This window comes from Callithrix jacchus, chromosome 12 (assembly GCF_049354715.1).
Source record: "Callithrix jacchus isolate 240 chromosome 12, calJac240_pri, whole genome shotgun sequence".
NCBI classification, from domain to species: Eukaryota; Metazoa; Chordata; class Mammalia; order Primates; family Cebidae; genus Callithrix; species Callithrix jacchus.
The window spans coordinates 22,177,271-22,193,358 of record NC_133513.1 but is presented as its reverse complement, the minus strand read 5'-3'; the positions used below and the strand labels follow the sequence as shown (position 1 = coordinate 22,193,358).

The 16,088-nt window shown below is 43.8% G+C and overlaps 1 protein-coding gene across 6 annotated transcripts in view; it reads left to right on the top strand.

Moving 5' to 3' along the window:
• The window catches only part of DNAH3 (dynein axonemal heavy chain 3), a 188,326-nt gene that overhangs the window by 130,904 nt on the left and 41,334 nt on the right, over window positions 1–16,088 (top strand). For all 6 annotated transcript variants that reach the window (XM_078344834.1, XM_078344833.1, XM_035267124.3 and 3 more), the window contains 7 exons: window positions 463–642; window positions 7,428–7,551; window positions 7,641–7,797; window positions 8,033–8,176; window positions 10,088–10,754; window positions 12,934–13,099; window positions 14,334–14,550. In XM_078344834.1, the coding sequence (XP_078200960.1) occupies window positions 463–642; window positions 7,428–7,551; window positions 7,641–7,797; window positions 8,033–8,176; window positions 10,088–10,754; window positions 12,934–13,099; window positions 14,334–14,550 (1,655 nt within the window). The remainder of the gene's footprint in view (window positions 1–462; window positions 643–7,427; window positions 7,552–7,640; window positions 7,798–8,032; window positions 8,177–10,087; window positions 10,755–12,933; window positions 13,100–14,333; window positions 14,551–16,088) is intronic.

The window sequence follows — 16,088 nt, the reverse complement described above, 5'->3', positions numbered from 1 at the left end:
GCAAGCTTTGCCTCCCAGGCTCAAACAATCCTCCCACCTTAGCCTCCTGAGTTTGGGACCACAGGCACGATGCCTTTTTTTTTTTTTGTAGATATAGGGTTTTGCCATGTGACCCAGGCTGGTCTCGAACTCCTGAGCTCAAGCGATCTGCCTGCCTTGGCCTCCTACAGTGCTGGGATTATAGGCATGAGCCACCGTGCCTGGCCAAGCCAGTTTGTTAATGTCAGCCTATGCACTCTTATAGTCACAGTGAACAGAGATCTCAGTGAGGCAGGAGAGCCCAGAACCCAGGAAAACCCCTTCCCATCTGGTCAGGGCATCCACTGACTAAGTCCTAAGTGGAATGGGGAATGGAAACGTGGGCACAGATTCCCCTCCAGGGGAATTGCCATCTGTTACCTCCTGTGAGAGCAGAGGATGCCATGAGCTTACAATGGCTGTGTCTGTGCCTTCTTTCCCCAGATGACCTCAACATGCCAGCCAAAGAGGTGTATGGGGCCCAGCCCCCCATCGAGCTCCTGAGACAGTGGATTAACCACGGGTACTGGTTTGACAAGAAAGACACAAACAGGATGGACATCGTGGACATGCTGCTGGTGACAGCCATGGGGCCTCCCGGAGGAGGAAGGAATGACATTACTGGTATGTCAAGGAAAGAACTCATTCCTCTTTTCCTCCATCCCCAGCAGAGCTGGGCCACCTTTATGGAAGGAGGGTCTGTGTGCGGCAATCTGTCCTGCCAAACCATGTGGCAGGAGCATGGAGGAGAAGTTGTGTTTAGGCTCCAGGCTTCACGTTGGAAATTGTGTGAAATAGGAGGGGAAGATGACGAGAAGATGTGAGGAGTCTTTGGCTATGCCCTAGAGGAACAGAGTCTCATATGAAAAGGAGAGTTCAGTGTGGCCAGCATGTGTTCTGGCAGGGAGGCTTGTTCTGAAAGCCTCAACTAGGGGTGCATGGCAGTCATCCATTGTATTCATTATAATTCTTTAGGTTGCCAGAGACAGAATGCCTAACCCAAAGTGCCCTAAGCAAAATTGATAATAAAAATAGCAAATAAATGAATCAATAGATAAACTGCTTTACGTGCAACTTGATCCATCCAGTCCTATAGATTTGTATTTCTAGTCTGATATACATCATTGGTTAAGAATCTTTATACCAACCGGATGCAGTGGCTCATGCCTATAATCTCAGCACTTTGGGAGGCCCAGGTGGGTAGATCGCTTGAGACCAGGAGTTTGAAACCAGCCTGGCCAACACAGCAAAACCCCATCTCCACTAAAAATACAAAAATTAGCTGGGCTTGGTGGCTTGCACCTGTAGTCCCAGCTACTTGGGAGGCTGAGGCAGGAGAATCACTTAAACCTGAGAGGCAGAGGTTACAGTGAGATCGCACCATTGCACTCCAGCCTGGGCAACAGAGTGAGACTCTGTCTCAAAAAAAAAAAGGATGGTGACTGAGAGCATGGTTTGACAGCTGACACAGTCCTGGGTTTGGGTAACTGAAAGTAGGCATTAATAATCATTAACTACTATTATTATCCCTATCATCAAAAGATTAAGTTCACATAGCTACCAACAGTTCCAGATCAACATTAATTTAATGTAGAGAAAAATCTACATGTGTGTGTGTAGGTGATATATACACATGCTAGCTACATATATATTATATTATCTATATCATTTTTAACATATGATATATATGTAATTTAAAAAAATGTGGAAAGAATTTCAGGGAAATGGCAGCCGCAAAGGCTGCACAGTTTTCAGATATTCCCAAATCCCCACATAAAAACAGAGCAACTAGGTAACAAAATCAGAAAGCTATAAACAACACCTAGACAAAGCTAGTTTGCAAGGCATCCCCATAAATTCCAAAGTGCTATTGGGTGACAGCAAACCACTGACAGCTGCAAGTCCCGAAGTTACCTGCACCTGTGCGGGAGACTGCAGCGGGGAGGAATGGACCATCTCACAGACCTGGAAGGAAGAACCCAAAAGTAGTCAACCGGTATGCACTGGGAAGTGTGCTAGCCCATTTGAGAGGAGAAGCTGAAGTTTACAGGGCTTTCATCTGCTGAAATTAGTGAGCGCAGTGAGCCCATGGTGAGCTCTGAAGAGGAGGCTAGGCCCTGTGATTCTCAAAACTGACCAGTCAGGTGGCCCATTCCAAGGCAAGACCCTATAATGAAGAGAAACTGCTGTCAGCTGAGTCAGAATTGAGAAGGTTAAGATGAATAGAAACAAAAGAAAGAGAAGGTCCAAATAAAAGAGAGAGGGAGGGAAACAAACGCAGAAATTTTCCGAAAGCAAGTCACTATATTTTTGAACATATAAGAAACCAAGAGAGTCTGGGCATGGTGGCTCATGCCTGTAATCTCAACACTTTGGGAGGCTAGAGAGGGCAGATCTCTTGAAACCAAGAGTTTGAGACCGGCCTGGCCAACATGGTGAAACCCCATCTTGGCTAAAAATACAAAAATTTGCCAGGCATGGTGGCTCACACCTGTTATCCCAGCTATCCAGTGCAAGAATTGCTTGCACCTGGGAGGCAGAGGATGCAGTGAGCCAAGATTGCACCATTTCAATCCAGTCTGGGTGACGGAATGAGACTCTGTCTCAAAAAAAAAGAAAGAAAAGGCCAGGCGCAGTGACTCACGCCTGTAATCCCAGCACTTTGGGCGTCTAAGGCAGGCAGATCACGAGGTCAGGAGTTTGAGACCAGCCTGGCCAACATAGTGAAACCCTGTCTCTACTAAAAATACAAAAAAATTACCTGGGTATAGTGGTAGGCGCCTGTAATCTCAGCTACTTGGGAGGCTGAGGCAGGAGAATTGCTTGAACCTGGGAGGCGGAGGTTGCAGTGAGGTGAGATCGCGCCATTGCACTCCAACCCGGGCGACAGTGTGAGACTCAGTCTCAAAAAAAAAAAAGTTAAAATGACCAATTTTATGTTATATATATCACAATAAAAACTTTATTTTATTTATTTTTTGAGGTGGAGTCTTGCTCTTATCTCCCAGGCTGGAGTGAAACAGTGTGATCTTGGCTCACTGCAAACTCCATCTCCCGGGTTCAAGTGATTCTCCTGCCTGAGTCCCCTAAGCAGCTGGGATTACAGGCACCTGCCACCATCCCCAGCTAATTTTTTGTATTTTTCATAAAGACAGAGTTTCATCCTGTTGGCCAGGCTGGTCTGGAACTCTGGACCTCAGGTAATCCACCTGCCTCAGCCTCCCAAAGTACTGGGATTACAGGCATGAGCCACTGCACCAGGCCATTTTAAAAAAAAGAAATGAAGAAAAGGATTAAAAGGATTTGAAAGAAAATAACAAATATTGAACTTACAAAGAAAATCCAACATATAACTAATAGAAGTGTCTGAAGAACAAAAATCAAAGTAAAGAAACGGAAGAAATAATACAATATATATGTATATATAATGCAATAAAAAAAACTCAAGAAAAAAATCATTTTGAGAATTACATGCTGGAAGAGCACATTGTATACCTAAGAATATTGACTCAAAATGATCACTACCAAGGCATACACCAATAAACAGCATAAAATAGTGGGGCTTTCAAGAAAAAGAAATTAGCCAGGTGTGGTGGCATGCACCTGTAGTCCCCGCTACTCAGGAGGCTGAGGTGGGAGGATCACTTGAGGCAGGGAGTCAAGGCTATAGTAAGCTATGATTACACTACTGCACTGCAGCCAGGGCAACAGAGCAAGACCCTGTCTCAAACTTTAAAAAAAGAAAAAAATATTATGGGTGTCTAGACAAAATAGCACACAACTTATAAGGGAAATAAAGTTAGATAAACTTTAAGCGTTTTCAATAGCAATGCTTAATACCAGAAGAAAATGGAATAACATATTTAAGACACTTAAGGAAATAAAATGAGAGCTGAGGATTTTATAGCCAGAAAAATTAATCTTCAAGTATTAAAGGAAAATTATTATCAACAGGCAAGAACTCAGAGACTATTATTTTTATAAGCCATTTCTCAGGCGTCTCCTAGAAAATGGATTTCAGATCATCAAAATGACTATGGAGAGACTGATATAACTAGTAGTAAGCATTAAATATATGCTTATTTGTTGAACAAATGCTAAATGGAGAAATTATATCATGTAAAGACTATATTATTCGATGATGTAGATATAGAACCATTGAAAATGTAGAATTTTCTCTTTCTCTTATCCATTGTGTTTTTGAGAATCAAGAGTCTCAGCGTGGAAAAAGGAGATCAAGATGTAATAAATAAGAAGTTATGGCCAGGGGCAGTGACCCACACATGTAAACCCAGCACTTCGGGAGGCCGGAAGGGTGGATCGCTTGAGGCCAGGAGTTTGAGACCAGCCTGGCCAACATGGTGAAACCCCTTCTCTACTAAAAATACAAAACTTAACCCAGTATGGTGGCATACTCCTGTAGTCCTAGCTACTCGGGAGGCTGAAACATGAGAACTGCTTGAATCTGGGGGGTAAATGTTGCAGTGAACTGAGATCACGCCACTACACTCCAGCCTGGGTGACAGGGTGAGACTCTGTCTCAACAAATAAACAACATCAACAAAAACTTAAAAAAAGAAGTTAGGCAGAAGTTTTTGTTTTTGTTTTTTTTTTTTGCGACGGAGTTTCGCTCTTGTTACCCAGGCTGGAGTGCAATGGCGCGATCTCGGCTCACCGCAACCTCCGCCTCCTGGGTTCAGGCAATTCTCCTGCCTCAGCCTCCTGAGTAGCTGGGATTACAGGCACGCGCCACCGTGCCCAGCTAATTTTTTGTATTTTTAGTAGAGACGGGGTTTCACCATGTTGACCAAGATGGTCTGGATCTGTTGACCTCGTGATCCACCCGCCTCAGCCTCCCAAAGTGCTGGGATTACAGGCGTGAGCCACCGCGCCCGGCCCAGGCAGAAGTTTTGTAGTCCTAAATTTGAACTCAATGTTTAATGTCCACTGAGAAGGTCTAGAAATAATGACCACTTTATTAACAATAAGCATGCCTACCACTCAGGCTGTAGTCTTGAAATCCAATTTCCTGCTGAAAGAAGCCAAGACATCGTAAAAAAAATAATAAAATGTCTGTGCCAGGCACGGTGGCTCACGCCTATAATCCCAGCACTTTGGGAAGCAGAGGCAGGTGGATCACAAGGTCAGGAGTTCGAGACCAGCTGGCCAATATGGTGAAACACTGTCTCTACTAAAAATACAAAAATTAGCCAAGTGTGGTGGCACCATGCCTGTAGTCCCGTCTACTCTGGAGGCTGAGGCAGAAGAATTGCTTGAATCCAGGAGGTGGAGTTTGCAGTGAGCCAAGATGGTGCCATTGCACTCCAGCCTGGGCAATAGAGCAAGACTCCATCTCAAAAAAAAAAAAAAAAAGTGGCTGATTGCATGTCTGCTGGGGTAAGAAATATATGAAATAAGCCTGTAAATTCTTGATATACCAGATAATGAGAAAGCTATCGAAGATTACCAGAGTCACATCAAAAGGACTTGGTTGTCAACCTAAAGAGGTTTTCACTGGCCAAAGATGAGACAATTTAAGCTTCAACAATGGCAGTGATTTGAATGGATTGAAATTTCTCCAAATATGTTTTAATCCATGAATCTATAACAATAATAATAGTTGGTCACCATCAGAGAATTATAAGGAACCAACTCATTATCTTAGAAACTGGTAAGTAAATGGGAAAGAATCAGGCAATTATCCTGACTTTCTTATATGAAAAGTACCACTATATAACCAAATAGTGGTTGATGAAGGGAAGTGTCTCTCATGAAAATATTGAAACTGATAGATAAAAAAGAAGTGACTCCGAATACTGCCATTTGGCTAACCCCAGTGAAATGGATCTAGCCGTTGAGCATCAGTAGCTACCAACATTACAAAAGGAGAAACATTATCAAGTACTGTCTGATGAAAGAACATACCACCGCCTTTGGTCTGGGCAAAGGGATGGAATCTGAATCCCAACAAGTCTCTGGATCCAGCTACAAATTTGAAGGAAATACAGAGGACAGAGGAACATGATAAACTGCGCCAGTAAGTATGTAATCAACAAAATCCTGACTGAAAACTCTACAGGTCAAACAGCCCAGATCTTCAACGGATAAGACACATAAGAAAGGAATGTGGGGGGCTGGCAAAATTCTATTTCTGAATCTTGATGGTAGATGCTAAGACTGTTAACCTTATAATGATTCGCTAAACTATACATTTGTTTTGTGTGGTTTTCTGTATCTATTTTTTATCTGTAACAAAATAATGTTTTAAAGAGATACAGGTAAACCTATAGAGACAGAAAGTAGATTATTAGTGGCTGAGAACCAATGAGAAAATGGGGAGTGACTGCTAATCAGTACAATTTCTTTTTAGAGTGATTAAAATGTTCTAAAATTGTGATAATGGTTGTACAACCCTCAATATATTAAAAATCATTGAATAATTATAGTTTAAATGGGTGAACTGTATAGTATCTGAGTTATTGGGATATCAATAAAGCTGGTATATATAGATAGAAATAAATACATATATAAACAGATATCTAACAATGATAGATTAGATACACAGATACAAAGATATTTAGATAGCTAGACAGATACATAGATAAATACATAGACACATAGATGATATAAGAATACCAAATTTATAGTAGTTATCTTGGGCAGGGGAGAATGGATTAGGCTTGTATAAGGTAAGTGAAATAAGGAGATATTCACTTTCTACAAAAGTATTCCTGAATCGTCTGGCTCTTTAAAATGATCATGTATTTCCTTTAACTTTTAAAAACAATCTTGAGGCCGAGTGTGGTGTCTCACACCTGTAATCCCAGCACTTTGGGAGGCCAAGATAGGCAGATCACCTGAGGTCAGGAGTTGGAGACCAGCCTGGGCAACATGGCAAAATAGCAAAATTAGACGGGCATGGTGGCACGCACCTGTAGTCTCAGCTACTCGGGAGGCTGAGGCTGGACAATCACTTGAACCCGGGAGGCAGAGGTTGTAGTGAGCTGAGATTGCACCATTGCACCCCAGCCTGGGCAACAGAAATCTAAAAAAATAACACAGTATAATATAATATAATAAATATTGAGCACTAAACTAGCACTGTCAGTAGATCTTCTGCAGTATGGAGATGTTCTATACTGTGCTGAGCAATACAGTAGCCACTAGCCACATGTGGCTCTTGGGCACTTGAAGTGTGGTGAGACTAAAGAAGACCATTTTTAATTAATGTTTTTTAATATTAATTAATTGAAGTTTAAATTGCTGCAGGTGACTAGAGGCTGCCATATTGCACGGCAGAGCTCTAGAACATGAAGACAGAAGGAAAATCCAACTCTCCTGCATCGTAGGGTCACAGTGTGAGAATATGTGTTTTTCAGGAAGATTCACTCGTGTGTTGTGTTTTCCAGGACGATTCACTCGCCATCTGAATATCATTTCCATCAATGCCTTTGAGGATGACATTTTAACAAAGATTTTCAGTTCCATTGTTGACTGGCACTTCGGGAAAGGGTTTGATGTGATATTCTTAAGGTAAGAGGTTCCCGTGTCTTCTTGGATATTGGGCTGGGCGTTCTCAGTTTCTGGCCCCTCCTTGACTGTGCCATCCCCTTCCTCCCAAGGTATGGAAAGATGCTGGTCCAAGCTACTAAGACAATTTATAGAGATGCAGTGGAGAACTTTCTGCCAACTCCCTCCAAGTCACATTACGTCTTTAACCTGCGGGACTTCTCACGAGTGATTCAAGGGGTCCTGCTGTGCCCTCACACTCACCTGCAGGTCAGCCACTATCATTTCTCCTACCAAGATCATTCAGCATGTCCTTGGCTACATGGAATGTGTAGTAATCATAGCAATAGCTAACTTTTATTAGGCACTTCATCTATGCTAGGCGTCATACTAAGCATTTTGTAAACATTATCTAGTTCAATCCTCACATCAACTCCAGGACTTGAGAACTACCACCTCAGGCACCGTCTTCCATTCATTTGAATCATTATCTCTGCATTTTTAGGATGTAGAAAAATGTATCCGGCTTTGGATCCATGAGGTTTATCGGGTCTTCTATGACCGTCTGATTGACAAGGAGGACAGACAGGTCTTCTTCAACATGGTGAAGGAAACCACCTCCAATTGCTTCAAGCAGACCATAGAGAAGGTAAACCAGATGCTGTGATCATTTGGCCTCAGAAATCATTCCGAGTGTTTAACCATGTTACCTTCAGATTTCAGGTTACCTTCCTACTGGAGACCCCCAGCTCTGCACTCTGAATCTCAGGAAACAATATTGAGTCAACTGCTCTTTTGATTTGGTGATATTTCACTTGGTCCAATTTTGCTTCTCTTCAGTAGTAACATATAAGTTTGAATCCAATCATATATAACATTTTTTGTTTATAATTAATTTAAAATGCATTTTTAGGATCGATTAATTGGTGAGTTGAGAAATGAACTGTACATTGTTGTTATTATGATTATGATTATTATTTTTGAGACAGTCTCACTGTTGCCCAGGCTGGAGTACAGTGGCGCAATCTCAGCTCACTGCAACCTCCATCTTCCAGGTTCAAGCAATTCTCCTGCCTCAGCCTCTGGAGTAGCTGGAATTACAGGCATGCAACACCATGACCAGTGCTTTTCTTTTCTTTCTTTTTTTTTTTTTTTTTGAATTTTTAGTAGAGACGGGGTTCCCCATGTTGGCCAGGCTGGTCTGGAACTCCTGACCTTAGATGATCTGCCCACCCTGGCCTCCCAAAGTGCTGGGATTATAGGTGTGAGCCATTTCACCCAGTTTCCACATTGTCATGATTTGACTGAGGCTCTAATAAAGCCCAAGTGGAAAATTGTTATAGTCTTTCATGTGTCAATATTTTCTCTTTTCCATTTTCATATAAGAAAAGTTGTTTTAAACATCTGCATTTGCATCATCTGGTTATACTTACATTGCTAAGAAACTGTGATTTCTTTAGGACACTAGAAAAATTTCAAGTGTTTCATCTTGCATTCAGAGGCCAAGTGCAAAAGCATCACCAGGTTCCAACATAGGAAGAGGAAGCATCTAAAACATTCCTACTCTGAGCACAGAGTGGGGACCAGGGGTAGTGTCTATACTTCTGTTTGGTGGAGGATCAAGCACATAAAAAATGATGGTTTCCTTCAACTGTCTTTTCTGGGGACCTTACAAACTGACCACCAATGTTTTAATCACTTGGTAAACAGACTGATTCAAGCATTTATACTCTAATGTCCTTCCTTTTAAAAAAGTTTATTTAATTTTAGAGGTAGGACCTCACTGTATCACCCAGGCTGGAGTGCAATGGTGTGATCATAGCTTACTGCAGCCTCAGACTCCTGGGCTCAAGCAGTCCTCCACCTCAGCCTCCTGAGTAGCTGAGATTACAGGTGTATACCACAATGCCCAGCCATTTTTTTATATTTTATTGTAGAGACTGAGTCTCACTATGTTGCCCAGGCTGGTCTTAAAGTCCTTGGCTCGAATAATCCTTCTGCCTTGGCCTCCCAAAGCGCTGGGACTACAGGCATGAACCACTGTGCCCAGCAATGTTCTTTCATTACAGTCTTTACAAGCATGAAATCCACATACTATGTTTTAAAAATGAAAAGACTTAAGCCGGGTATGGTGGCTCACACTTGTAATCCCAGCACTTTGAGAGGCCAAGGTGGGTGTATCACCTGAGGTCAGGAGTTCAAGATCAGTCTGGCCAACATGGTGAAACCCGTCTCTACAAAAATACAAAAATTAGCCGGGTATGATGGAGGTGCCTGTAGTCCTAGCTACTTGGGAGGCTGTGGCAGGAGAATCAGTTGAACCTGGGAGGTGGAGGTTGGAGTGAGCGAGATTGCACCATTTCACTCCAGCCTGGACAACAGAGCGAGACTCTGTCTCAAAACAAAAACAAAAATAAAGACTGATGAACCATGAACCATGACCTTGAAGTATGTGCTCAGAGGAAATGAGCACGTCTCCCACCCCCTCCCTCCATACTCTCCCTACCAGCCTGGTTGGGCCATTCTCTGAATGCCCAGCCGAGATGTATTGTTCTTGCAGGTGCTTATCCACTTGTCACCCACTGGAAAGATTGTCGATGATAACATTCGAAGCCTCTTCTTTGGAGATTATTTCAAACCAGAAAGTGACAAAAAAATCTACGATGAGATCACTGACCTGAAACAGCTGACCGTGGTCATGGAGCAGTATCTGGAAGAATTCAACAACGTCAGCAAGGCTCCCATGTCCTTGGTCATGTTCAGGTTTGCCATTGAGCACATCTCCAGGATCTGCCGGGTCCTGAAGCAGGACAAAGGCCACCTGCTCCTGGTGGGCATAGGGGGCAGTGGGCGGCAAAGTGCCACCAAACTGTCCACATTCATGAACTCATACGAGCTATACCAGATCGAGATCACCAAGAACTACACAGGAAATGACTGGCGAGAAGACCTTAAGAAGATCTTGCTGCAGGTTGGTGTGGCCACAAAGAGCACCGTGTTCCTCTTTGCTGACAACCAGATCAAGGACGAGTCATTTGTGGAGGACATCAACATGCTTCTGAACACGGGCGATGTGCCTAACATCTTCCCTGCGGACGAGAAGGCTGACATCGTGGAGAAGATGCAGGTGGCAGTCAGGAGCCAAGGAGAGAAGGTTGAAATCACTCCTCTTTCTATGTACAACTTCTTTATTGAGAGGGTGAAAAAGAACCTTCACATTGTCCTTGGTAAGAAGAAGAAAACTCCCTTTGCCCTTGTTCCTCTGGGTGTTTTGGTGTCTTCTGAGTGCCCTGAACAGCTCAGTCCCTTACAGTGGTCCCAGGGTTGATCCAGCCAATGCACCAGCTCGGGGTAAGGGCCTGCAGTTCCTCTGGCAACTTTTTCCACTCTTCTAAACAGCCTTTTTTTTTTTTTTTTTTTTTTTTTTGAGACAGTCTTGCTCTGTCGCCCAGGCTGGTGTGCAGTGGTGAGATCTCAGCTCACTGCAACCTCTGCCTCCCAGTTGCAAGTGATTCTGGTGCCTTAGCCTCCCTAGTAGCTGTGATTACAGGTGCCTGCCACATGCCTGCTAATTTTTGTATTTTTAGTAGAGATAGGGTTTCAGCGTGTTGGCCAGGCTCGTCTCAAACTCCTGGCCTCAAGTGATCTGCCTGCTTTGGCCTCCCAAAGTGCTGTGATTACAGGCATGAGCCACTGCACTGGACCCTGAACAACTATTTCAAACCTGTCCTCCTCTCTTCAATTGCCTGAATTCTCCTCTGAGAATTACCCTTGCACAGAACAGCATCTGGGGTTCTCTTTGTGAATGACGTTCCCAGTCTATCTAGAAACGTAGGAATTGTGTTTAGTACTTCCCTTTCTTTACCAAGTCCTGCCTATTTTACCTCTAGCTGTCTCTCATATCTCCTCTCTCCTCTGTCTCCATCACCTTCACATTAGCTAAGTGGCCATCCTCTTACCCAGGCCTCACCTCTGCAACTTTTTAATTATTCTATCTTTATTCTTATCTACTCCATAAAGCCAGGCTGAATTTTTTCATATACTGCAAATATTATCATTGTGTTCACACATGCATACACACACACACACACACACATACATGCATGCACGCATGTGCACATACACATACACACACATTAAAACAATTAAATTTCTTTCCATTAGGATAAGGACCAAAATTCCTAACCTGGGGTCTCATAAGGCCACCTGCCAGACTGTCCTCTGTATCCTCTCCACGTTCATCTTTTCAAGCCATCCCCACTTTCTCTTTATTTTTGTTTTATTTTTGAGATAGAGCCTTATTCTGTCACAGAGGCTGGAATTCAGTGATGTGGTTCTAGCTCACTGCAGCCTCAACTTCTTGGGCTCAAGCGATCCCCTCACCTTAGCCTTCTGGGTACCTGGGACTACAGCCACACACCACCATGCCTAGCTCATTTTTTCCATTTTCGTGGAGATGGGGGTAGGGGATTCACTTTGTTCCCCAGGCTGGTCTTGAACTCCTGGGCTCAAGTGATCCTCCTGCCTCAGCCTCCCAAAGTGTTGGGATTACAGGCATGAGCCACTATGCCAGGCCTTTTCTCTGTTCTTTACCCAGCCTGACCTTTCACTTCCACCTAGACATCATACTCCCTTCTGCCACAGTGAGTCTAAATAAACAATGAATGGAATTTTAGGCATGGAACCCAAAATTTGTGATTGGCTGGAGATGGGATCAGAAACAAGCAGATGACCTCACAGCAACTTCTATAAGTAGCAGTGTATGGCTCCCGTATGTTAGCACAAATACAGCAAGTGGGTTGAAGGGCTCCAGCCACTCTGGCTACATGACCCAAAGGATGCAGAAGGGACAATAGTGCATACGGGAGACCAGTTAGAAGGTAATAGACTCGGGCGCGGTAGCTCACGCCTGTAATTCAAGAACTTTGGGAGGGCAAGGCAGGCAGATCACTTGAGGTCAGGAGTTTGAGACCAGTGTGGCCAACATGGTGAAACCCCATCTCTACCAAAAATACAAAAATTAGCTGGATGTGGTGGTGGGAGCCTGTAGCCCAGCTACTTGGGAAGCTGAGGCAGGAGAATATATTGGACCCAGAAGGCAGAGGTTGCAGTCAGCCAAGATTCCACGACTGCACTCCAGCCTGGGTGACAGGGCAAGAATCTGTTTCAATTAAAAACAAAATTTTTTTTAAAGGCTGTTGTAATGGGCTGATAGCACATCACAAAGTTAAGTGAAAATATCCCACTAATTAGCCTGCACTTCCCAGGCACTCATTATGGGCATTCACGGTCACATCCCTAGAGCACCAAGGGAAAGCATGCCCCGACTTACCCCACCAGAATCCCTCCTTGGAAATACCTACCTACCTTGGAGGAAGAAAATGAACAAAATCTCCTTTTCATTAGCCATGAGTCCAATTGGAGACGCCTTCAGGAACCGCCTGCGGATGTTCCCTTCGCTGATCAATTGCTGTACGATTGATTGGTTCCAGTCCTGGCCCACAGATGCCCTAGAGTTGGTGGCTAACAAATTTCTAGAGGATGTGGAGCTTGATGACAACATCCGGCTAGAGTAAGTGTTGACTGCATTTTAGGACTCCAGGTATTCCAAATTGGAAGTCCAGGTGCTGGCCCTATTTTTGTTGTTGTTTTGAAGATTTCTCAATTTGTGTATAGAAAATGTCTTATACTTTTAAATTGAATCAGTTAGTTGAATATTTAATAAAGCATCTTTTCTAAAAAAGAAGAAAATTTTGTCTGGGCGCAGCAGCTCATGCCTGTGATCTCAGCATTTGGGAGGCCAAGGCAGGTGGATCACCTGGGATCGGGAGTTCGAAACCAGCTTCTCCAACATGGAGAAACCCTGTCTCTACCAAAAATACAAAATTAGTTGGGCATGGAGGTGCATGCCTGTAATTCCAGCTACTTGGGAAGCTGAGGCAGGAGAATCGCTTCAACTTGGGAGGCGGAGTTTGGGGTGAGCCAAGATTGTGTCATTGCACTGGGCAACAAGAGCAAAACTGAGTCTCAAAGAAGAAGAAGGAGAAGAAGAAGGAGGAGGAAGGGGGGGGGAGGAGGAGGAGGAGGGGGAGGATGAGGAGAACATTTTATTGTTCAGAATTGTCCTGGAGATATGCACTATTGTCCTAGCAATGAGAACCTGGATATAATGATATAACTATTTCAGTAGTCCTAGAATATGCATTCTCAACAGGAAGAATATTGCTGTTGAGACCACAAAAAAATGGATTTTTGTTTGTTTGTTCATTTGTTTGTTTTTGAGATGGAGTCTTGCTCTACCCCCAGGCTGGAGTTCAGTGGGGCAACCTCCACCTCCCAGGTTCAAGTGATTTTCAAGCCTCAGCCTCCCCCAAGCAGCTGGGATTACAGGCACCTGGTCTCTACTAAAAATAAAAAAATTAGCCAGGCATGGTGGCACACACCTGTAATCCCACCTACTTGGGAGACTGAGGCAGAAGAATCACTTGAGCCTGGAAGGCAGAGGTTGCAGTGAGCTGAAATCTCATCACTGCACTCCAGCCTGGGTGACAGAGAGAGAGAGAGACACTTTCTCAAAAAATAAATAAATAAATGAAATGAAATCATTTGTGTAAGAGTATGAATCTGTGCACCTGCCTCGTCCTTCTCTGCCTCAGCTCTGTTGACATGTCTTCAGAGAGTTTGGATTGTAGTGGGTCATAGTCAGTGTATATGCCTTCTCACACCCTCATGTCTGTAACCAAAGCTGTGCTGGATGTCCCTGGGGGATGTTGGGTCCTGCCTAACCGCCTTGGTGTCCTCCGCAGGGTCGTCTCCATGTGCAAATATTTCCAAGAAAGCGTCAAGAAACTGTCACTCGATTATTATGACAAACTTCGAAGACACAACTATGTTACCCCCACATCCTACCTCGAATTGATTCTAACCTTCAAGACACTCCTGAATGGCAAGAGGCAAGAGGTGGACATGATGAGGAACCGCTACCTGACAGGCTTGCAGAAACTTGACTTTGCAGCTTCACAGGTGAGCGCTGCCAAGACAGAACAGAGACAAAGAGGCCTGGAGGTGGTAGATGTGTTGAGGCACGTGTTCAGGTGCAGAATTAAGAGGACACCAAGTAAAGCAGCATGTGACCCTGTATTTGCAGAACGTACCTTACCTATATCACTGTAATCCCTGCCCTGTGGGATCCCGTCTTTAAGATTTTGATATTTTGTTCATCATGGGGTTTTTTTGCATTAATTTCTATTTCTTAACCTATTGCAATAATGTATCATTTATATTGAGTACTTATTTTTTTAAATGCCTCCTTAAGTTTTATACTCAAGGTGAGTCCTTCACTTATCTCATCTTGTGGGGAACTGAACAGGATAAGGCAGTGAGTGGTTCAAGATATCTTTGTGGAGTCAGATCTGGGTTCAAATTTATCTCTACAGCATATCAGCTGTAGAGCCAGGAGCATGTTATTTCACTTCTTTGAGCCTCAGATTCCTCTTCTATAAAAAGGTGAAGGCTCAGTGCAGTGGCTCACACCTGTAATCCAGCATTTGGGAGGCCAAAGTGGGAGGATTACTTGAGGCCAGGAGATTGCTTGAGACCATACTGGGAAAGATAGCAAGACCCCATCTCTACAAAAAAAATAAAAATAAAATTAGCCAAGTGTAGTTGTGTGTGCTTGTAGTCCCAGCTACTTGGGAGACTGAGGTGAGAGGATCATTTGAGCTCAGGAGTTCGAGCCTGCAGTGAACTATGATCATGCCACTGTACTCCAGTCTGGGTAAGAGTAAGACCTTGTCTCTTTATTTTATTATAATTATTTATTTTATTATTATTTTTTTTTGAGACGGATTTTCGCTCTTGTTACCCAGGCTGGAGTGCAATGGCGCAATCTCGGCTCACCGCAACCTCCGCCTCCTGGGTTCAGGCAATTCTCCTGCCTCAGCCTCCTTCTTTGAGATGAAGTCTTGCTCTGTTACCCAGGCTACAGTACAGTGGCATGATTTCGGCTCACTGCAACCTCCACTCCTGGGTTCAAGCAATCCTCCTGTCTCAGCCTCCCAAGTAGCTGGTACTACAGGTGTATACCACCACACCCAGCTAAATTTTGTATTTTTAGTACAGATAGGTTTTGCTATGTTGGCCAGGCTGGTTTTGAACTTTTGACCTCAAGTGATCTTCCCACCTCAGCCTCCCAAAGTGCTGGGATTACAGGCATGAGTCACCATGCCCGGCCACCTTGTCTCTTTAAAAAAGAAGAAGAAAAAAAACGTGGTGGCAGTTTTCACTGCAGAGGGCTGTTATGAAGATGAAGTCAGCTGACACAGTGCAGCCCTTAGCAAAATGCCTGGCACATGAGTTATTTATTAATTTGTTCTTAGAGCCACCTGAAAAATTATCTAAAATGAAAGCCATTCTAGGAGATGGATTTTCCACCCCAATAAAGAACTGAGGCCATTGACTGATTTACAGAGCTTAGCTCTGCGCACAGCAAACCCACAAACACTGCAACACAGGGATGGGAGAGAACACTGGAAATGGCCTCTGTTGCTCTGTCCCTCAGG